At 42.1% G+C, this 23,427-nt stretch overlaps 2 protein-coding genes and 2 non-coding genes across 4 annotated transcripts; 2 read left to right on the top strand and 2 right to left on the bottom strand.

Annotated features, from left to right (window-relative positions):
- The first annotated feature begins 5,114 nt into the window (after positions 1 to 5,114).
- On the top strand, positions 5,115 to 10,411 carry trim13 (tripartite motif containing 13). Its single transcript, XM_004911967.4, has 2 exons — positions 5,115 to 5,281; positions 8,130 to 10,411. Exons 1-2 carry the CDS (start codon positions 5,279 to 5,281, stop codon positions 9,360 to 9,362), a joined length of 1,236 nt encoding a protein of 411 aa, XP_004912024.2. The 5' UTR covers positions 5,115 to 5,278; the 3' UTR covers positions 9,363 to 10,411.
- A 4,526-nt stretch (positions 10,412 to 14,937) lies between these two features.
- Positions 14,938 to 17,234, top strand: kcnrg (potassium channel regulator). The gene is given in 2 exon segments (NM_203532.1): positions 14,938 to 15,546; positions 16,866 to 17,234. Coding segments are annotated over 2 exon segments (840 nt in total). The 5' UTR covers positions 14,938 to 14,965; the 3' UTR covers positions 17,125 to 17,234.
- Positions 17,235 to 22,543: 5,309 nt separating this feature from the next.
- mir16a (microRNA mir-16a) lies at positions 22,544 to 22,625 on the bottom strand. The gene has a single exon (NR_049546.1). It is a non-coding gene; the product is annotated as a microRNA mir-16a (primary transcript).
- Positions 22,626 to 22,678: 53 nt separating this feature from the next.
- On the bottom strand, positions 22,679 to 22,761 carry mir15a (microRNA mir-15a). The gene has a single exon (NR_049543.1). It is a non-coding gene; the product is annotated as a microRNA mir-15a (primary transcript).
- Positions 22,762 to 23,427: the final 666 nt, after the last annotated feature.

Here is a 23,427-nt window from a genome sequence, read left to right on the forward strand (position 1 = left end):
TAAAATCCAAATACTACCAACCTGCTGTCTGCGTTTACTTAGTGTCACTCATAGCCGTGAAGCAGAAGGCCAGCCAAGTTCCTCATACTTACACAAGGCAGCACCAAACCGTATGGCGTGTCACCAAAATGCCTGGTGTACGGGAGCCAAACATAACATATACTCTAATGGAAGAATCCTGACTTCAGTGCCTTGTGGTGTGTAAGGGGCCAGAAAAGTTCTTCAGTTAAGACATTTATCTTGCTTTCTCTGTAGAAAAAGAGCGGTTGCTAATCATATGCCAAGTGTGAGAAAAAGGAAGCAAATTAAACAAACCATCAACAGATGTTGCATGGACATCAGGTACTCTGCACCCAGGGGTGGCAGCCTGCATGTGTGGCACCCAAGGACAAGGAGGCCTGTGATGGTGGGCTAAACAAATGGATCTTAGCCTAATTTGGCAACCAAAATACTGGGCAAAATAAAACTGATTCATTTGTCTGGCCATTGGGATAATGATTGGTTCACATGGGGAGAACACAGCCACAGAAATAAATAGTCATAGCAACTGTAGTGCCTGTTGGGCAATCAAATTGATGGCAGTGGCAGCTTTTGCTTTTCTCATTGAGTTTTGTCATTGAAGCTGAGCCCCCAGCATTTAAAGTCAGGCATCGCATGGCCCCCAAAATTTCATGACAGGCACAGCGTGGCCCTGGGATTTCACATCAGGCATAATGTGGCCCCTAGCATTTTATGTCAGGCATTTCATGAAAGACACAGTGTGGCCCCCAGCAATAATCTGACCACTATATGTAATAAGTTGGACAGCACAGTTCTAGAATAAGCAAAGGTGTGTTTGTAGGGGAAAGGGTTAACAAAAGATCACGATTTGGATTGGGCAGAATACTTCCTTGTTCAACATGATGCAATGCAATGAATCGGACTTGTGCTGATCCTATTTTTTGTCTATTGTTTTAATCATGAATCTACAGTTTTGTTATTTCTTGAACTAAACAGGGCAAACAGGGAATCTGAAAAAAAGATTCCCTGTATTCCACCTCTTCCCCCTTTGTTGTGACTGTTTAGTTAGCAGAGTGCATTACTGGGAATGTAATTATCTACCTCACAAGGACCAAACATGGAGTAGCTGTAGTTTCCCTGTTTAGATTAAGAAATAACAACCATAGATTTTTTTTCATGATTAAAACAACAGGGCAAAAAGTATGTTCAGTATAAGCCCTGTTCATTGGGCCCAAGGGAGAAGTGGGGTACACTGTCCCTACAAAGGGAGGAGTTGGGAAACACAATGGGCCATAGCTTAGCGTTTATTATGCAAAGCAGTTGTATTTATTTATGCAAATAGCATTACAAGCTCCCACATACAGTATTTTGTGCTGATTTACAGTGCAGGGATAGACAGATGAATTGTAACCAGAGCAGTTAAATATAAGGCAAACTCTGTTAGTGATGGGACATGAGATCTCACAGTCATTATGGTGACAAATGGCAAATAAGAAATCTCTGGTGTCACTAAATAATAGTGTTACATAGTCACATAGGGTTGAAAAAAGACCATCAAGTTCAACCCAGCACACACAACCTATACTTACCTAGGAAAGGCTAGTAAAGAGTTAATCTCAAGCTGCAAGCATACCTTCAGTTGTCTCAATAGTGCCCTTAAGTCTCCCCATATTTCTCCTGTTCAGATGATCAGAAGCCAAACAGGAAGAAAAAAACGCTGAGCTGTGTAAAGAAAGTTCCCATAATGCCTCGCTCCTGCACAGACACCCAGACCCGTGTACATGCTCAGTTAGTAAGGCTATGAGTCAGCTTCCTGCTGATTGGCTCAGATCCACATTCCTAAGGGGGGGTGAGTTCTTAGCATTCTTGAGGGAGGGGGAGCAGGAGAGGGGAGAGAGCAGAAAGCTGTGTGTCTGTGGCACAGGAATTATAGACACAAGAAATCTTTTTTCAGAGAAGTCAGTGCAGCGTTACTGTGAGTGCTTATGGCTGTATTTACATAGACCTTTCTGATAAAGCTTACTTAGTTTTTACCTTTCTTTCTCCTTTAAGGACTGGAGCCCAAAACTGCACCGCATACTCACGGTGAGGCCTTACCAGGGACCTATAAAGCGGCAAAATTATGTTCTCATCCCTTGAGTCAACGCCCTTTTTTATACAAGACAGCACTTTATTTGCTTTAGTAGCCACAGAATGACACTGCCTGGAATTAGACAACTTGTTATCTACAAAAACCCCTAGATCCTTCTCCATTAAGGAAACCCCCCAACACACTACCATTCAGTAGATAGTTCGCGTTAATATTATTTCTACCAAAGTGCATAACTTTGCACTTATCAACATTGAACCTCATTTTCCAGTTTGCTGCCCAGTTTTACAATTTTGTCAAATCGCTCTGCAAAGCGGCAGCATCCTGCATGGAACTTATAGTTTTGCACAATTTAGTGTCATCAGCAAAAATAGAAACAGTACTTTATATGTGACACGTTTGGAAACCTTACCAATTGGCATATACATACCCAGGGTGTCAACCCTCCCAAAAATGTTGCGATTTCCCTCCCAACCCCCCGGTCTCCCGATGTGTTTAAACCACCCCTGGTTGTGCACTGCACATGCATAGTTGACTTTATCAATGTCATTTGGTGCATTACACATAGGGGCACATTTACTAAGACACGAATTCGAATCCGAATTGGGAAAATTCCGATTGGAAAACGAACATTTTGCAACTTTTTCGTATTTTTTGCGAATTTTCGGCGCCTTTACGACTTTGCGGAAATTGTCACGACTTTTTCGTTACCAATACGATGCGCTTGTATCTTGTCGCAACTTTTTCGTATTGAGCGCTCGTAAGCGGCGGGTGAAACTTTCAGACTTAGCATGATTTTGGAAGTCTCCCATAGGGCTCAATGGCACTCTGCAGCTCCAACCTGGCCCAAGGAAAGTCTCCCATAGGGCTCAATGGCACTCTGCAGCTCCAACCCGGCCCAAGGAAAGCCTCCCATAGGGCTCAATGGCACTCTGCAGCTCCAACCTGGCCCAAGGAATGTCTCCCATAGGGCTCAATGGCACTCTGCAGCTCCAACCTGGCCCAAGGCAAGTCTCCCATAGGGCTCAATGGCACTCTGCAGCTCCAACCCGGCCCAAGGAAAGTCTCCCATAGGGCTCAATGGCACTCTGCAGCTCCAACCCGGCCCAAGGAAGCCTCCCATAGGACTCAATGGCACTCTGCAGCTCCAACCCGGCCCAAGGAAAGTCTCCCATAGGGCTCAATGGCACTCTGCAGCTCCAACCCGGCCCAAGGAAGTCTCCCATAGGGCTCAATGGCACTCTGCAGCTCCAACCCGGCCCAAGGAAAGTCTCCCATAGGGCTCAATGGCACTCTGCAGCTCCAACCCGGCCCAAGAAAGTCTCCCATAGGGCTCAATGGCACTCTGCAGCTCCAACCCGGCCCAAGGAAAGTCTCCCATAGGGCTCAATGGCACTCTGCAGCTCCAACCCGGCCCAAGGAAAGTCTCCCATAGGGCTCAATGGCACTCTGCAGCTCCAACCCGGCCCAAGGGAAGTCTCCCATAGGACTCAATGGCACTCTGCAGCTCCAACCCGGCCCAAGGAAAGTCTCCCATAGGGCTCAATGGCACTCTGCAGCTCCAACCTGGCCCAAGAAAAGTCACCATACTGAAGCTTGAATGAATCCGAATCTTTCGTACTCGGCGCGAAAGCTGCGAAAAAGTCGCGACTTTTCGCGCAAGTATTAAGGCTACGAAAAAATCACCAGATTTTGCGCAACATTCGGAATGGCAACGAAAAAGTCGCGACAATTATCCGAAAAATCGCAAAATACCGATCATTATGAAAAAAACGCAATCGGACGCATTCGGCCCGTTCGTGAGTAAGTAAATGGGCCCCATAGTTACTTCCTCTGGCCACCATTTTGTGGTGTTCTCTGTGCCTCTCACCAATCACCTGACAGAAAATAATCCACATTCCAATGTGTGTTGGGGGCCCCTGCATGGGGTTAGGGGGGCATAGCGGGGGACGAGCCCCTTGGGGGGTGCAGGACCCCTTGGGCCACAGCTCTGGTGGGCCCTGCACCCCCCAGTCCGACCCTGCCTGCTAGCATACATGCGTGCCCTTGGTTTGTGTGAGCACAGGTCTTATATGAGCCACAGACATTAGTAAATTAAAATGGCAGTATTTCAGTATGGGAATATCTAATGACACATATAATCAGAAAAATAGAATTTTTAAAAAAAAGGCTTTATTTATGTAAAATATACTTATGGGCTTTTTATATGATGCATTTTTATAGAGACCTGCAATGTTTGTATAGTTTCCCTTTATATGCCTGTGTTGTGACTCCATGTGGTAAATCTAGCCTTCCCATTTATAGGACAAAAAAAATGTAAAATCATTTACCAGTTCCATTGAATTTGCTGCCTTCAATTGTTTGGCCCTTCAGTGTGTGAATGTGATGGGGACCTACAATTGTAAGCTCCACTGGGGCAGGGGCTGATAGGGGCAATAGGGCGAATGTGACAGAGCTATATACATATATTTTGGATAATAACTAAAAGGTTAAGGCATATGGCAGGGTTTCTGTCAGGCAGAGGGTTAAAAGGTAAGTCTGGAGTCAGTGGTCTGTCAGAGAAAGGGTTAAATAGTAATCCACATACAGGCATCCCACAAAGACGCAGCTGTGGAGCGACATGTAAGTGCCCTGCCATAATGATTGTGAGGGGTCAGCGTGTGCTGTACGAGCCAAGGCAAGTCCGGGAGCGCCATGACAGCAGGCGGAGCTGCAGGAAGAGAGAGCGATGGGCTGGCACTGTGGGGCGGGCATGGGCTGGCACTGTGGGCGGGCATGGGTTGCACTGTGGGGGGCGGGCATGGGCTGGCACTGTGGGGGGCGGGCATGGGCTGGCACTGTGGGAGGGGCGGGCATGGGCTGGCACTGTGGGGGCGGGCATGGGCTGGCACTGTGGGAGGGGCGGGCATGGGTTGGCACTGTGGGAGGGGCGGGCATGGGCTGGCACTGTGGGAGGGGCGGGCATGGGCTGGCACTGTGGGAGGGGCGGGCATGGGCTGGCACTGTGGGAGGGGCACAGGGAGGAGATCAGGCAGGAGTTGCTCGCACAGGATACACACAGACATTGGATGCTCCCGGCTCCGGCATGTTGAGTGTGGGCCAAGTTGGAGGCGAGAGCAGCTGGGCAGTGGCACACATCGCGCCCTCAGAGCCGAGTGACATTGGCACAGTACGGAGGGTGGCAGCTGCATGGTAAGGCGCGTCAGGCCCGGCATTGCTCTCACACAAATCACAGGCGTGCCATCCACTCGGGCGCCTTTACCCTGCGGGATCTCACTTGTGCCCATCCTCCTCCCTGTGCCCAGCGCTAATTAGGCACATACGGAGCCGTAGCGGTCATGCCCAGCGAGGCAAGTGGAACTTTGCTTTATAATGAAGTTTTAATGACATTTTTGCTACTGCTGTTTCCGCTGTGATATTGGGGGCATTTATCAACATGGGCCTAGCTGCATTGCCGCGGTAACCCATAGCAACCAGTAAAGTTGTCTCTCTTACACTAGGAAATGTGATTGGTTGCACAAGTGACTAGGGCGGTTGGTCCTTCTCTATCCTTGTAGTGCCCAGCCAGGGCAGAGCAACATGCAGCCTCCCAGAGTGTCAGTAACACTGTAGTTCAGCTGCATCTCTGGAGAAGCAGCTTGTCCCTACCCCGCCCAGATTCCCAGCACTTCTCAGTCATGGGTTTGTGGCTGGGACTAAGTCATGTTTTGTTCCTTATTGCAGACACACGCCTGGTACACACATGTGACTCATGGCTGGCACAGGAGGGGGCGGTTGGCACAAACAGTTCTGGGATGTTACAGAAAAGCAGCTTCACTCTTTAGGCTGCCAGTCATAGCCAAGTGCCTGGCCTTAGGCAGATGAGGAGAATGTATGTTGCATTAGTGTGGCCCCTTCTGTGCTGCTTAATAATCCATGCTATGTTTGTGTCATTCAGTGGCCACTAATTATATGTGTTCATTTATTACTCACTCTAATAGTGCTGTCCAGCAATTTCCATGTGATCCAGTTATTTCCTGTACCACACGGCCACTGGGCAAGTTAAATGATGCCACACAAGGCAGGCAATGGAAGGCTAGGTAGGTTCACCTTGTGGCCCTGGGGCCCTATGGACAGCACACACCACAGTAATAAAGCCGGTGTATTTATGTTGCACCTGGCAGGATATAATATGCCGGTGATATGATATCTAAATAATTACATGTTGCTGGTTAGCACTGATAGCATTAATAATGAACTGCAACCAGTGCAGCCCTGCTTAGCTAGAATTTTTTTTTTAGACATGTCCCTGAATTTTCAAGTGATCTGGTCATCCTATAAATATGACAGGATTGTTTATACAGATATGAAACAGTTTGTGGCACTGGAGCACATTTGGGCACATTAGGTCAGTTGCATTAGGTTGGGAGTGTATTTATGGGTGAAACAGATTTGGTATTGTGCTGTAAACTATTGTTTCCTCCTATCCACAGTGTGGGGAAACCATTTTAGGGCGACAGGTGCCCTTTAACTTTGGGTACACCTGGCATTTTATTGTTCATAATGTCTGTTGGATTATAAATACACCACATTCAGCCATGATTATTTCAGATTGCCGTGCGTAAAGTGTTTTACGTTCGGCAATACCTATTCGTCTGCTTTACGCTGTATTTATGGACACTACCTCCCCACGGGCGAGAAATAGCTACGCCGGTCATTGCTGTAATAGTACGAGTAGCGCAAGCTGCAGAAATATAAAGGTTACACGGATACTGTCCATGGATAAACTGATAAACTAAACGGATTGATGCTAGTGTGCACCCTTTCACTCCCAGTACTGAAAAATTGTAAACCAAAATATGTTTTGCCTAACAAAAGCAAGTGTAATTCTAACCAGCTTTCTAATTTATATTAATTACACATTTTCAGCTATTTGTAAATGTAATTGCTACCAAAAGCAATATCTGTGGGTCCTGCTATAAGCTGCACTGCTGGTCCAGAGTGCACATACCACTAAAACAACATAGCAGCAGCCAAGCCTTCTGTTCCCTCAGTGCTGGAAATAATGTCATGACAGCCCCTGCCAATACTATGTTTGAACTTCAGTCAGAATCTGAAGGGAACAGAAAAGGCCATACATCAACTAAAAATGACATTTAAAAATAACAAAACTGCAATTCTAAGCATAGTGCATGGATTTTCCATTTTGCTGTTTTTTAAGCTGGGCAGTCTTTTGTACATTGTACATGTAGTATTTGTAATTGTATACAATGCCATATGAACACAACTATTTAGCTCCCCACAATACAAATTATTCTGCACCCTGTGTATTCCGTTTATAGACTTGTGGTGTAATGACCACTTATTGCCAATAGGTGTTGCTGTCACTTGCCAGTCATTTTTTTCAAAGATGTGAAATATATGAATGGACATTCATACCCCACTGAATTTATTTCCCAGCACCCATTAAGTCTGGCTAATGCAAAATGTAATTCTCAAACACAACATTTATAAACCAGCCCTGACAGATATCTGGCCTGTCAATGTGCCTGCATAGGTCTGTTCTGATCCTGTAGTTGGCCTGGGGAGGCAAAAAAATGTAGCCAAATCAGGTAAAGATCCGCTTCTTTTGTGACCACGTCAAAGGAGTGGATTATGTGTATAGCCAGCTTTACGCAAAAATATAAACAAGGGGTTGAATGCTAACTACAGAACTATGGAATTAACTTATCCTAAAAAAATAGGACATTTATTTCCAAGAAATAATTTCTTTGTAGGTTTTGCATAAATATATTAATTGCATTAATGGTCCTTAGGTAAAGAAAAACGATTTTCCTTTATTGAAATGCAATGAGCAGTCATAGTACTGTATGTACATAATGGCCTGCACACTGATCAAATCAATTTGTAATGGGGCTCATACATGGGTGGGATTTACTAACTGTTAATACACACACATGGAATAGGCAGACTTGCCCTTGTACATGACTTTCAATTCTCTAATAGCTGGAGTCACTCTCAGTGCTGTCTCATAAAACCACAACTTCTTCATTTCTTTCAGGATGTGATGGAGGTGCTGGAGGAAGATCTAACGTGCCCAATCTGCTGTAGCCTTTTTGATGACCCAAGAGTCTTACCTTGTTCACACAACTTCTGCAAGAAATGTTTGGATGGTGTTCTGGAAGAGAACTCTCGGACTATGCAGTGGAGGCCTTCCTCTTTCAAATGCCCCACATGCCGTAAAGAGACCCCAACAATGGGCGTTAATGGCCTTCAGGTAAACTATTTGCTTAAAGGCATTGTAGAAAAATACAACAAAATTAAGGTTTCACCAAAGATGCCTGTCTGTAAGGAGCACAGTGATCAGCCTCTCAATATTTTTTGCTCTACTGACTTAAAGCTGATTTGTGGGAGCTGTGCCACCACTGGAGAACACAAGAAGCATGTATTTTCCTCCATTGGGGATGCTTACATTCAAGAGAAAAGCTCTTTGGAGACCTTATTTCAGGGTGTTGAAGAGTGGAATAGCAAAGAGGTTCACTCCCACCTGGACACCTTAGAATCTAACAAAAGAAAGGCTCTTCATTCACTTGCCAAGGAGTCGGACAAAGTCAAGGCCTATTTTGAAAAACTCCAGTATCTGCTGGAACAGAAGAAAAATGAAATCCTCTCCGATTTCGAGACCTTGAAGCTTGCTGTGATGCAGGCCTACGACACTGAGATAAACAAGCTCCATACAGTTCTCAGTGAACAGCGAAAGGCTTGTAATATTGTTGAAGACCTTAAGAATATATCTGATCCTTTTATGTTCCTACAGCAGATGCAGGAATTTAGGGATAAGATGTCATTTATCAAGGAAGCCCCTTTGACTACTGGGCAAGATGTCAATGTCAATCCAGCCATGAAGGAGTTTGATACAAGCATGTGGGACAGCATTAAACTGGGGGAAGTGGATAAACTATCCCTACCACAAGACATAACCAGCAAAAAAGAGCCTGGAGATGCCAAGACCTTGCATAGTTTGAAGCCAATTTTGGTGGTTGCCTGTCTAATTCTTTTGCTAGTGACATTCCTTTGTGCATATCCTTTTATTGACAGCCTTCCAACCTTCACTATTGACCTGCAGGTGATATCTTCATACTTCTTTACCACAACAGCAAAAGCAGCCAACCTAACCATCCTGTTCTGGGAGCAGCTTTCTGAAGAATTACTTATCTTAAAACAAAGGTGCCAGACATATGTCTCTGTGTTTCTGGAGAACGTAGCGGAATTTGTTTGTAAATATAAGTTATAAAATATGGATAATTTGTCAGTGCAGCCGATGCACCTGTTTCATGTGCTAAAACCTTCACTGTGTGGGAACTTGTATTCTTTCATGTATTTAAATATTAGAACATTTATACATGGTGTCCTGGGATAGTGATACCTGTATGCTTCCAAACACTGGAACCAATGATACATGTATGCTTCCAAGCAGGGTGTCCTGGGATAGTGATACCTGTATGCTTCCAAACACTGGAACCAATGATACATGTATGCTTCCAAGCAGGGTGTCCTGGGATAGTGATACCTGTATGCTTCCAAACACTGGAACCAATGATACATGTATGCTTCCAAGCAGGGTGTCCTGGGATAGTGATACCTGTATGCTTCCAAACACTGGAACCAATGATACATGTATGCTTCCAAGCAGGGTGTCCTGGGATAGTGATACCTGTATGCTTCCAAACACTGGAACCAATGATACATGTATGCTTCCAAGCAGGGTGTCCTGGGATAGTGATACCTGTATGCTTCCAAACACTGGAACCAATGATACATTTATGCTTCCAAGCGCTGAAATTAGGGATGTATCATATCCACATTTTTCAGATCTTGCAAATTAGTGACGTAATCTCAACAAAACAAAGTGCTTGAAAATTGTAAGGGTTCGGATTCAATTTGGCCAGACACTCAGATTCAACTCAATCCTGCTGAAAAGCCAAATCCCAAAGCAAATCCTTTATTCGATGCACCCCTAACTGATATAGTATTATGCCTATGCACAGTCTGCTAGAACAGTGGGACATATTTGCTTCTACACACTGGAACAGTCTTATTGAATTTTACATGGAGACTATTCATCAAATAGTGTAGCAGTTAAACATGGCACAATCTCTTTCATTTTATGTACTGTCCAATTCAGCACAAGTTTGTACATTTCTAAAATATTAGCTACGATGTTCATTAGACATTTGTTGTACAACATCTAAGGGAAACCAATTTTTTATGATTGTTTTGTCAGTTAGTGGGAATTATACTCAAAAAGAAAATGGTTAAAATATAAACCATATGTTTACAGGATTTGTTGTTAGACTTCGGTTCATTCTACTGGATTCAGTCCTAAACCTGTCTTTTTCTTCGCCAAATTAGCCCACCATCACTCTTTCTGAGGCTTCTTGGCCAGCGATTCTGAGTTGCCTTGGCTGAAACTCTTGGCAACCGATGGCCCACGTAGCTGTGCAATGGGAACAGTAGTAGCCGAACTCTCAGAATGTTGTTGAAATCCACTGATTTGCTCAGTTGTCCAAGCAGTTCCAACCTTTATTCAGAAGTCCCTTGGTAACTGGTCCATTTGTCACCACCCTTACTTCCTTCTAATGCCAATTGTGAGTTTGGGGTAGTGGATCTATGAGATCTGATGCCAAACCCTACAGTTAGAAAATATTAAAACAAAACATTCACATCTTTTCTGTTTCTCTAAATTGTAAAGAAGCTATACTGCCAGATGCACAATTGCTGCAACGTGGACACTCCATGCTTTTAGCCTACTTGTGCTCCAAGAAGGGTATAAAAGGGTGTGATTTTGCACCCTTTAGCGTTACAGCATTTGAGTCTACACCTCTGCTTTAATCTTCAAAATTAAAAATATCTTTTAAATGGCTTAATCATCCTATATAACAAGGTAATAGATGGCTCATTTACTTAGGCTCCAGGCACAAAGCAAGAGCAGGATAGGATGCAAAATGGTGCCTTTTTACACAGTACTTTCATGGGCATTGCTGCACGCTGCACAACATCTGGCACAATGGGTGCAAGACAGCACTTTCTTAATACCTCCAATAGTCAAACAATAAGCACAGGGCTCTGATGAACTTTTTCTGTGCCAGCCCAACCTAATGTGCATGTCTACATTACATGCACAATATGGGGTTGGATTAGGGGATGCCCAGATGCTGCTCCCAGCCCTCCACTCATACAGCGCTGCCAAACACAGGCAGCAATGCATTCATCAGAGAAGCAAAGGTCTCTGAGCCCCATTTTGGAAGTATAGGGCAGGATGCAAAGTGCAACATTTAGTAAATTATTCAATAGCACCAAGACAAAGGCAAATCCTTAAGGAGTTTCTGAGGGTATTATAAATAGGCATGTAAAAATGAAACCATTAAAGGAGACATAATGGATAAATGGGGAAAAACGCTAATTTTGTAGGCAATTATGAATAATATCCGGTGCTGGTTTCCCTTTGGGCTAAACATTAATCCTATCTGTAACAATGGCCCCTTTATTGGAGCTCCCTATAGATCCTATCACTTCTCCGTCCAGTGTGAAATGAAGAGTGGGCGTGTCCTAACGGTCCCTGCCAGAAGCACAGTAGGAGGGGGAGAGCCAATCACAGCCCTGCACTCAAACAAGCAAAGACAGACTTCAGTTCCCTATCAGGTCAGCCTAGCTGCTGATTGGTTCCTATCCTACAGTGCAGGGTACGGAGGGCCGCCAGCTCCCCAGCTCATCCTGAGAATTCAGCCAGCAGGAAGTGGAACAGGTGGACGGGACTAGAGGGGTTTTTGTGGAATTTCTCAATAAATCAGTCAGAAATACAACTTTTTTAAGCACAATCCTTCTATATCTAGAGGAGTATTATTCACTGGTACATTCTTAATTTTTATAGGATATGTCTCCTTTAAAGAAATGGAGTACAGGCATGGTATCCAGAATGCTTAGGAAATGGGGGTTTCCGCATAAAGCGTATTTCCATAATTTGGACCTTAAGTCTACTAAAAACAATCCCAATAGGATTGTTTAATAAGGATTAGTTACATCTTAGTTGGGATCATATACAAGGTACTGATTTATTGTTACAGAGAAAAAGGAAATTATTTTTTAAAATATGAATTATTTGATTAAAATGGATTCCATGGGAGATGGCCTTTCCATAATTCATAGCTTTCTGGAAAACAGGTTTCCAGATAACAGATCCCATACCTGTACTACCCATAATGAGGTTACTTGTGGTAAAGAAATGTAAAAAGACACTTTATTTCATAGAAAGTATACACGCCAGTTAGGACACGTAAGTAATATAATTATTATTTGGGCACTACAATCAGGAGCAAAGCGATTACCAATAGATGCTCAGTTAAGATCCCAAGGCACAATACAACCCCAGACTACTCACCTCCTAATCCTAATTCCCGTGGCCACACAAACCCGATGCTTATTTTCGCCTTTTGGCTTCTTCATTAAGAATAACCCAACCAACCCCCCCCAGACAGCCTTCATAGGCACCTATGATGTTCCTAGTGATGGATCAGTCCAATATTGCCCAGCACAAGGTTGCTATGATCAAAGATCTGCTCACTGAGAAACCATATAACGGAGATGGGGAGTCACTGCCGATTTTCTTCTGCTGCCACTTGCTCTGGGTGGGGTGGGGGGTGTGAAGTTTGATAAAAAGCAACGATTAGCATATGTTTGCCATTCTCTTGGTTAGTGTGATATTCTGTGTTACTTTGTGTGTATATTTTATGTACTTCCTATTCAGTAACAATAAAGAACTGTGACTCCTCCCTTTAGTGCAATAAAGCTGAGATATACTCATATTTGTAAGTTACTATGTAGGGATGGTGTTTCCTGCCCTATGCCTGGGCATGTATATCAGCTCAGGTGTCTCTCATTTCATCTCCAGATGCCAGTGTTGGGGCTATGGTTCATCTGCGTATAAAGTAGGGAATAGGAGTAGCAGTACCCCTCACCTACAGAGGAATAGCTGTGCTGGCACATATTATATGTTTCTATACAGTCTGAGAACTCTGGGGGAGAGTTGTAGCTGCTGTCAAGTGCTACCAAGTCAAGTCTTGCATCTAATATCCTTATATTTTACATTAGGGGGCACAATATTTATTATAATTCACACATTTTAGTGAGTCATGTGACAGAAATTACATCACTAAACACCATTTATAAGGATATAATTTACAGGATATTCATGGCATGTGTGTATAATAAGATACCTGTGGTTGGTGAAAGGGAAGCTTGTGACCAGCCTGAGATAAAGTAAGTGGGTTATTATGAAACCCATATCTGCAGGTTTGGCAAGCGAGTGATAATTTGGCCATCCAAGTGGAGGCACTAATATGGATGGAGGGGGGGGGGGGGGGGGGGGGAGAGAAAGACATGGACATGGGAGCTACAAAACCTTAATTCTTTGAAATAATTATATGTTTAATTGCTCTTCTGGGCATTTGTGCAATTTAAATTATTCATTTGTTGCAGTTGTCTACATATTAGTAGTTTTTATACTGCTCAGTGTTGTCTCCACCCAGGCTGATGCATTGCCTCTCAGTGAAGAAACAGGAACCAGTGAATTGGCTGATTCTTGGCCTGTGTTTATATACAGCCTGCGAACAGCCCTATGTGGTAGTAGCCTAAGGATAATGCCACATGTGGCATTTTTAAAAATACCCTCACTGACATAACTATGTACTCACATGAAAATGAATTGCATCACACAAATGGCAAACATGTATTTCTGATGGGTTGAAAAAACACCAACCACAGGGCACTTTGTAGTGTCAGCCAAAAATGCCGTTCCCTTTCTATGGGTATTGACTGCAATGCAGACACAATGATAACCACCACACGTGGCTGAAACACGCTACGCTTTAAAGGCGGCAACAGATTCTCATGAGGATGTGTCACTGCATCACTATGCGGAGTAATGGCGCCAGTATAATGAACGCATTACAGAGCATGGGAAACTAGAATAAAATTACACAATCAGCTTAAATAATTGCGCTACTAATTTTTTTTAAATGCACCTTAAAGGGGTGTGTTTTTTGCAAAGTCCTACTAGAGTGTTAGCATTTTGCAAAATAAATACTTTCCCCATTTAAATTAAAATGAACTGCTTACACAATGCTGGGGTCAGAGTAGTTGCAGGGATTGCCAGTTAGGGCAGAGTTGGGCTACGTGCTTCTGAGCATGCCTAAACGGCCACATTTATTTGCATACTACTAATCTGATTGGCTGAAATGTATGCAAATAAGCAAGGAAGTGACCAGGCATGTGCAGGTGTTAACCCCGCATTGTCCATACCGATTTCTCTCTAGCTGCTGCTGATCTCTGCATGTAAAATGGAAGCAGGGGTCAGCGACCCCCCTCCTTGAGAAACCGGAAGATCAGGTAGGTGCATATATTAATTCTTTAATTAACACTTGTTACATGATATTGGCAAAGGTGCTTCTTTTGCAAGAGGTGTAGAACCCCTTTGATATAGCCATGTGTGGCATTACCCCTATGATATGGTGCCTCAAATTAAAAAAGACCCTTTATCTGAACACCCCAGGATTCAAGCAGATAATATATCCTATATGTTATGAGGTGTGGTGCCTGATGGCAGGCAAACAGAAGTACATTTGTGCTGGGATGTGGCTTTGTTGTGTGTTGTTATTGGTGAAACAGCTCATTAGCCACTGTAAATGGGAGCTGTCCCAAGCAACTGCAAATCACAGCACAGACCCATTTGTGTTGGGGTGCCGTTGCCAGGCAAACTCTCTACAATGCCTGGGCACTTCTCTACTCTCATGCATGTTTGAGCCAGTGTGAACTCTCACACTGAAACTTTAGGCAGTAGAAATGAGTAACCAAGAGCTGGTCACCCTGAATGTAGGAGGTATGAAATTCAGCACTTTGTCAGCAACCCTGCGCAGGTTTCCTGACTCCAGACTGGCACGAATGTTGGATAATGCCGACCGGGAAATTAGGATTATAAATGGGCACTATTTCATAGACAGAGATGGCAGTTTGTTCAGTTATATACTGGACTACGTGAGGACATCGCAGCTGTCCCTGCCATCCGGGTTCTCTGAATTCGAGAGGCTACAGCGGGAGGCAGAGTTCTACCAGCTCTTGAGCCTGGCCGATCTCCTGAGCCAGGACACTTTGTATCGGCCGAGGGTGGAGATCCTCGAGGTGCGCTTCCTCCTACAAGAAACACATGCCTTCTTCCGCTTGTTCTGCTCCAGCAGCACCACCATTGAAATGATGGCTGACCGCATATTAATGTTTGCTGAACAACCAATGGGAAGCCAGGGATGGAGCTTTCCATTCTCTGCACAGAAACCACTGGCTCCTGTTCCGCTGCAAAGACCCTCACACCATGATGTGGTGTTTCAGTGTGGGACAGACTACACCAATGGGGAACATGTAGGAGCCAGGTAAATCTGCTCTATTCGCTCACTTTGCAGTGCCCCATTATTTGCATACATTTGGATTGTCAGCTGACTTGTTGATCATCATCTTAAAAGATGATAAGACCAGTGGGTTATTATATTATGCCCCATAGTGTTAGTCACCAAGTCTCCCCTACTATACCTACTTCTCACTCAGTCTCTCCATAGCCTGCTACAAGCATCAATGCTCTTTACTAAACCTCTTCCAGAGGCTATTATCCCCACTGCTACTATACCTGCTATTCCACAGCCACAGTCCCTTCCCAGAGGCTATTATCCCCCCACTGCTACTATAGGCACCATCTCTCCCTACTATACCTGCTATCCCACAGCCCCAGTCCCTTCCCAGAGGCTATTATCCCCCCACTGCTACTATAGGCACCATCTTTCCCTACTATACCAGCTATCCCACAGCCACAGTCCCTTCCCAGAGGCTATTATCCCCACTGCTACTATAGGCACCATCTCTCCCTACTATACCTGCTATCCCACAGCCACAGTCCCTTCCCAGAGGCTATTATCCTCACTGCTACTATAGGCACCATCTCTCCCTACTATACCTGCTATCCCACAACCCCAGTCCCTTCCCAGAGGCTATTATCCCCACTGCTACTATAGGCACCATCTCTCCCTACTATCCCACAGCCACAGTCCCTTCCCAGAGGCTATTATCCCACTGCTACTATAGGCACCATCTCTCCCTACTATCCCACAGCCACAGTCCCTTCCCAGAGGCTATTATCCCACTGCTACTATAGGCACCATCTCTCCCTACTATACCTGCTATCCCACAGCCACAGTCCCTTCCCAGAGGCTATTAGCCCCCCCACTGCTACTATAGGCACCATCTCTCCCTACTATACCTGCTATCCCACAGCCACGGTCCCTTCCCAGAGGCTATTATCCCCCCTCTGCTACTATAGGCACCATCTCTCCCTACTATACCTGCTATCCCACAGCCACAGTCCCTTCCCAGAGGCTATTATCCCACTGCTACTATAGGCACTGTCTCTCCCTACTATACCTGCTATCCCACAGCCCCTTCCCAGAGGCTATTATCCCACTGCTACTATAGGCACCATCTCTCCCTACTATCCCACAGCCACAGTCCCTTCCCAGAGGCTATTATCCCACTGCTACTATAGGCACACTCTCTCCCTACTATCGCACAGTTCCTTCCATTTTAGAGTTACACTTTATCTCCAATTGGTCTACTACTCTGACCTGGCTCTAAAATATCAGTTTTTGTTTCATTTTTCTATTAAACACAGGAATATATTTGATAAAATCTTTTTTTGTTCTAGGTATGTGTCCATAAAGCCTGATCAAAGGAAACTGATTAATGGAACCAATGTGCTGGGACTCCTACTTGATATTTTGCTAAAAGAGGGCTTCTGTTTGATAAGCACCAGGTCTGTCTCGGCTGAAGAAAAGGTAGAATGCTACACGTTTGAGCGGAAAAAGAGGCCAGAGGTCCTCACTATTCATGAGAATTCCAGACAAGAAAATTATGAAACTGAAACTGTTCAAGTGAAACAAGCCAAACCAAATAAAAAGAGATAAATGCATACTGCCTATGAAACAAAAGCAAATTATATTTCATATATGGGGAAATATTTACCAAAGGATGAAAAGAGCTCATCGCAGGGAAATATGAGAACTCATCTTATTATGCCAGCTAAATTCTTAACAATAAAAGCAAAAATTTGATTGGCTGCCCTGGGTTACTGCCCAGGTAAAAGTAAGTTGGGTTGAAAAAAGACATACGTCCATCACGTTCAGCCATAATGCCTATATATAACCTGCCTTACTGTTAGTTGATCCAGAGGAAGACAAAAAACCCCACCTGAAGCCTCTCTAATTTGCCGCAGAGGGGAAAAAATTCCTTCCCGACTCCAAGATGGCAATCAGACCAGTCCCTGGATCAACTTGTACTAAGAGCTATCTCCATCCAACCCCTTCTTAAAGTTATAGGTGCAAGTTTGCTTGCTGTATATAAATGAGGCCCACTTTGCTTGACTCCATAAGCACCAGCAAAACAAACTTTCTATTCTCTACAAAACAGCTTTCTATTTAGTTGAATGGGAAGGGTTGCAGGTCCCGTAGCACCCACCAGTGTTTGTAAATGCGGAAGCAAGATACGTTGTCAATTACTTAAAAATTACAGGAAAATGTTGTAAATGGTGTAAATATATCTTTTGCAACTGTAGTAGTTTAACCCCTCCAATCTGCAAGCTGTTTTGAAAATCCTGGTACAGTTAGAATAATCAAAGCAAATATATAAAAGGAGAAGAAAAGTAATTTTGGCATTTTACTGCCAATAGATTCGCCACATTAGTGCCCCTTAGAAAACTATATTTATTCTGCTGAATACTATACTGAGTAACAGCCCGAGAAGCTCCCTCTGATAGCAGCTGCCAATGTAGCTTGGTCTTGGTAGCTTCCTGCTGCAGTTATAACTGTTGAAAGCTCAGATCACACATTCCTAAGGGAAGGAGGGAGTGAGTCCTTATGCATTCTTATGGGAGGGGGGGGAGCAGGAGAAGGGAGAGAGCTGCACAGACTCTGGCCCCAGGAATGAAGGATTATTCTGGGACAGGATCAGATACCCTAAGAAAAGGAGACAAGAAATCCGGTTTCTTTTGACTCAGTGCACTATTTGTGAGTGCTTATGGCTGTAGTTAAATAGACCTTTCTGATAAAGCTTACTTAGTTTTTACCTTTTCTTCTTCTTTAAATATTTGCTATGTATCCGTGATCAAACCGCCTGAATCATTGGGTAAGGATTTGGCAAAAAAAAAAAAAAATTAAAAAAGAGCCAAATCAGAACCATTGCACCAGGCAGAAATTGTAGACAAGAGTAGAAAAAGCCGGTGCACGTAATTTTTTTCCATCAAAAAGGGTTTGGATTCAGTTCGGCCAGGCTCCTTGATTTGGCCAAATCCTGCTAAAACTTTAGTAGGGGAGGGCCTGTAAATAAAACCGTGTTTTAAAGACACAACAACATTTGTAAATCAACAATCTTGAAAAAAAAATAAATAAATAAATTAGGGATTCAGCTTTTTCCAGCAAGGTTCAGCTGAATCGATGCCTCTGGCCCAAATCCAAATCCTTAAACATGGAAGTTGAACATTTTTCAAGTGATTTTATCACCTTAGGATTTGGCTGAATCTTTCGCAATTCAGGGTTTGGCCAGATTCTAAAATACTGGATTCAGTGCATCCCTAATAATAATAATAAAAAAAAAAGCTCCAAGTGAAATAATCGTTATATTTTATTTTTTTCCTATTTCCATCTAGTTACAAAAATGGAATTACACAAAAATTCTGGCATATTTTGAAAGCTTAAGGAAGAATAAAAAAAAAAAAAAAAAATACAATATGATATTGTTGTTTCCTGGGTAAACAAAAAAAGTCCCCACAAGGAAAGGCCCATAAAGTGAAAAAGCGCAAAATGTTCAAAAAGTGTCTGGCAATAAAGGTACCCGCATGTGACCAAATCAGCGGGCAGTGACAGGGTTAAATTCAAGTATTTCTTACATCGTCTAAAAGGTGCCAATAATTTTCCTCAGTCCATTTTACATTCTCATTAGTCAATCTCAGATTTAATAGAAGCCAATTAACCTGCAGGTTTCTGGAGTGGGATTAAACTCAAACAAGCATTGGGAAAATATACAGACTACACTCAAATAAGCGTAGTATTGTCATTTATCTGCAATATTTACTTCCCTATTCTGGAAACTACCACCTCATCTGAAACAAAGCTCCCTGTGCTACATGTGTGCTACTCCTGTGTAACATACAGGTCAGCTGTCTCTGTAAACCCTGCTTCATACAAATTAACCATTTTAAAAAAAATATACTTTCAGTAGTATGTGCCATTGGGTAAGCCTAACTAGAAAATTGCCATTTTAAGTACTAAGGGCCGCCCCCTGGGATCATAAGATTCCATTTAGCAGGCAGAAATCTTGAATGGTTCAGTATTGTTAAAATATGCAGTAACTGACAAAAAACAGTTAAAATGCTCCTGCTACCTTTTTTGTAAGCACCGACAAATTGTAAGTTAATACTACTTGGATTATATGTACGTTTTCACACTGTAATTGTAATATTTTTAAATAAACAGATGATTGTTTGGGTAAATGCTTTCCTTCAAAACATCAAAAGCATGTACATGTAAACAGTGCAATTCAGAACACAAACCACAGTGACCTCAGCGCATGGATCCAATACCATTTGACTCCATTCAGTATGTTTCATGTATCACTATTAGTGAGAAAAGCAGATGCGGGTTGATGATTCAGCAGCACAGCCTACACATCTATAAACACCAGATGATTCATTTTGCCACCTGTAAATGTAAGTTTTGCTTAAACACACTCCGGGATACAAACAGGTCACAATTTTATTTTCACTTTTAAAGCTCCTGGGTTATTCTAAGGAGTTAAAAATAAAACTTTGCCTCTTCCCCAGCCCTGGGTGGGTCAGACACCAGCCATGGTTGCTACAGCGTGACAACAGGCTTTGGGTGGACTATTAAAGGAAACCTATACCCAAAAACAACAAAGGTCTCTATAAAATATACTGCATTAAACAGCCCCAATGTGAAACCCTGCTTTATCTAAATAAGTCAATTGGAAAATTGGCAGGGGGTCATACGATTCATGGTACACACTAACATGATAGGTCACATTAGCCATATAGGTTCTGTTTTTTTACCCCCACACTACTTCCTGTTACAGTCAGAGCTGCTTTATTTCCTGTCAGCTGATCTCAGAGGGAGCACACAGCCCATCACTAAATGGTGGCTTAAGGGAAAACATGTAAAAAGGCAAAAAATTTGCTTTACATATACATATATACATATATATATATATATATATATATACATATATATATACATATATATATACATATATATATACATATATATATATATATACATATATATATACATATATATATACATATATATATACGTATATATATATATGTATATATATATGTATATATATATATATATATATATATATATGTATATATGTATATGTAAAGCAAATTTTTTGCCTTTTTATATATACACACATATACACACACACACACACACATATACATATATATATATATATATACACACACACACACACAGTATTATGTTTGGTAAAATTGTTTAACAGGCCACTTAATACGATAAAAACTTATCTGTTGATAAAAGTATTTATTTTGGGGGTACAGTACCCAATCCAGCATCACAGATAGTTATGGCTGAAAAAAAAAAAAATGATTGTTGTGCCGCTGAGGTAACAGGGCATGAAGAGGTTAGTTAGTTATCATTGCTGCTGCCCCTCAGAGGCCAGTCGGCCACCTTCTTTTCTTCTAATTCAGAAGTGGGGAAAACCTTTCTATCTATACGCGGATTACAGTTTCTTTATGCCAGACATCCTGTTTTGCAAGAAAAAAAATGTTTTCCCTTGGAGATGGGAAGTTACAGCCAAATCAGTATCTGAAACTCAATATGTTGTGCCATACTTAAAATGAAAATACACTGAATAAAACACAGATATGAGTACCCAAAATTAACTGTAAACATCACATTTATTTTTGGCACATTAAATAAGCAGAGAGTTAGTACAGGCATACAAGTATCATGTAAATGTACAAGAAAAAGCATTGAAATGACAAAAAATCATAACGCTGGGTTCATATTTTAAGGGGTAGTTCATTTAAAAGATTGTATACCAACTTGTTCAACAAAAGTTCAATGAATAGGGCTTGTGCAGAACATATTTTTGCCTACAAAAACCAGATTTTTTGCTCTTTAAACTAAACAGGCTAAAAAGGAAAATTGAAACAACTCCATATTTGTGAGGTAGACAATGGAGGTGGGAGGGGGTTTTTATCCAATTATTTATTTTCCAAGAACCAAACATGGAGTAGCCTGTTAAGCGCAAGGAAAAAAAAAAACTTTTGCAATTAGAATAAAGCAAAATGTTCAGCATAAGCGCTATTCATTGCACTCATGTTAAACAAGGGGGTATATATATTGGCCCTTTAAGGTAGCAGTTTATGAGACTGGAATAGTTAGCAACTTTTCATTTGGTCTTCATTTTTTCCCCCAAATATAGTTTTTGAATTATTTGCCTTCTGCTACTGACCCAAACAATGTACGAAAAAAAAATAAAAAAAAAAAATATACTGCTCTGTAGATCTTTATATTCAGGCCCTCTACTATTTATCTTTCAAACCATTGCATGGTTGCTAGGGTGAATCAAACTCTAGCAACCAGATGCTTTTAGCTCCTGACACAACCTGCAGAGCTGTTAAAGGAAAAGTAACACTAAAAATTTTTAAGTAAAAAATCTATTCTAACCAAGTATATAATGTAAATGATATATAAGTGATAAAGATGATGTAAGTGCCAATTATTTTACTTTATCTTTTTTATTTTGGTTTGTTTAAAAATGCAAAATAAAAACCTTTAAAAAAAAAAATCTATTCTACCCTGCTCCAATAATTGCCCTATCCTGTAAACCACTTAGTATTTTGAATGCTTTATTAGAAAATACCTGCTAAAACTTGGCTTCCGGTCATTTGAAATAAGGTGATACGGCGAATGAAGGAGCAGCATCCACTATGCGAAGATCGATTGATCTACCCTAGCCTTCCTTCTGTATAGGAAGCAATCAGGCTAGGCTAGATCAATCGATCGTCGCATAGTGGATGCTGCTCCTTCGCAGTATTGCCTTATTTTAAACAAAAAGCTAAATACGTCAAAAGCCACTAAAATAAAACACAAATAAATAAAGACCAACTGCAAATTCAGAATATCAGTCTATAATATTAAAAATGGATGTTTCTATGTTAAATCACCATCTTCATAAAGCAGCAGTTTCATGAACTGTAGATTGTTAAGCATAAAATACAGCTACTTTGTATAAAACAGCAAATCAGGGGACAGAGCAGCAGCTTGGGATTCCTGAGACAGGCCAACCTTACTCTAGCAGCACAGTTAATATTGGGACCATTTTAACACCAATATTTACGTGCTGCTAAAGGACTGCTGGCAACAGCACACAGATCATACAGCTAGAAATGCCAACCACTTGAGAGGAGGAAAGCCTTGTGTTTTGGCGGCAGCACAGTATGGCCTGCACCTCTGTGTAACCCACAAACCATTATGTGCTGCTACTTTACGTCAAGGTCATTTTAACCACCTTTTCATCAGTGACCTAAAGATTTAAAAAAAAAAAAAAAAAAGTTAATCCACAGCACACAAAAAGAGAACACATGCATGTGCACAAATACATGAAAACATTCCCTTGTCTGGCTCTTATTAAATACAACATATTCAACTGGATGAAAGTGCTTATAGTATTTCTTTAGGCTTCACTTATTTACATCATGAAGTGCATTAGATAGGCAGACAGACAAGACTGTTTGTTTGTTTTTTTAATTTGTTTTTATGCAGTCTTAACATTTCATTAATCGGTTGATATTTGGTAAAACATCTTGGCATATAGCCACACATTCTATTTAGAAAACCTCATTTGCACACATATATTATATATCTTTAGTCATGAGTGGATCCTACTGTAATAGCTGCACAGATCAAAACTCAGTAACAGCTAAAAAAGCAGTGCCCTCTAGTGTCCACATTTTCATTAAAATGCAAAACTAAGCTATACAGGCCAGAAATCCTATTTGCAATGATTCTAAAATCCCAGGATTGATTTTAAAACAACGGACAGCTTCATGCTTAATCAAACACTAACCCCTTATGTAATAAAAGGTGCAGTAACCAACAGCAATGAATAAGTTTACTTTTTAACCAGGTGATCAGTCAGAGCTGCCAACCGATTGGTTGCTG

The sequence above is a fragment of the Xenopus tropicalis genome, chromosome 2 (assembly GCF_000004195.4).
Source record: "Xenopus tropicalis strain Nigerian chromosome 2, UCB_Xtro_10.0, whole genome shotgun sequence".
NCBI lineage: Eukaryota > Metazoa > Chordata > Amphibia > Anura > Pipidae > Xenopus > Xenopus tropicalis.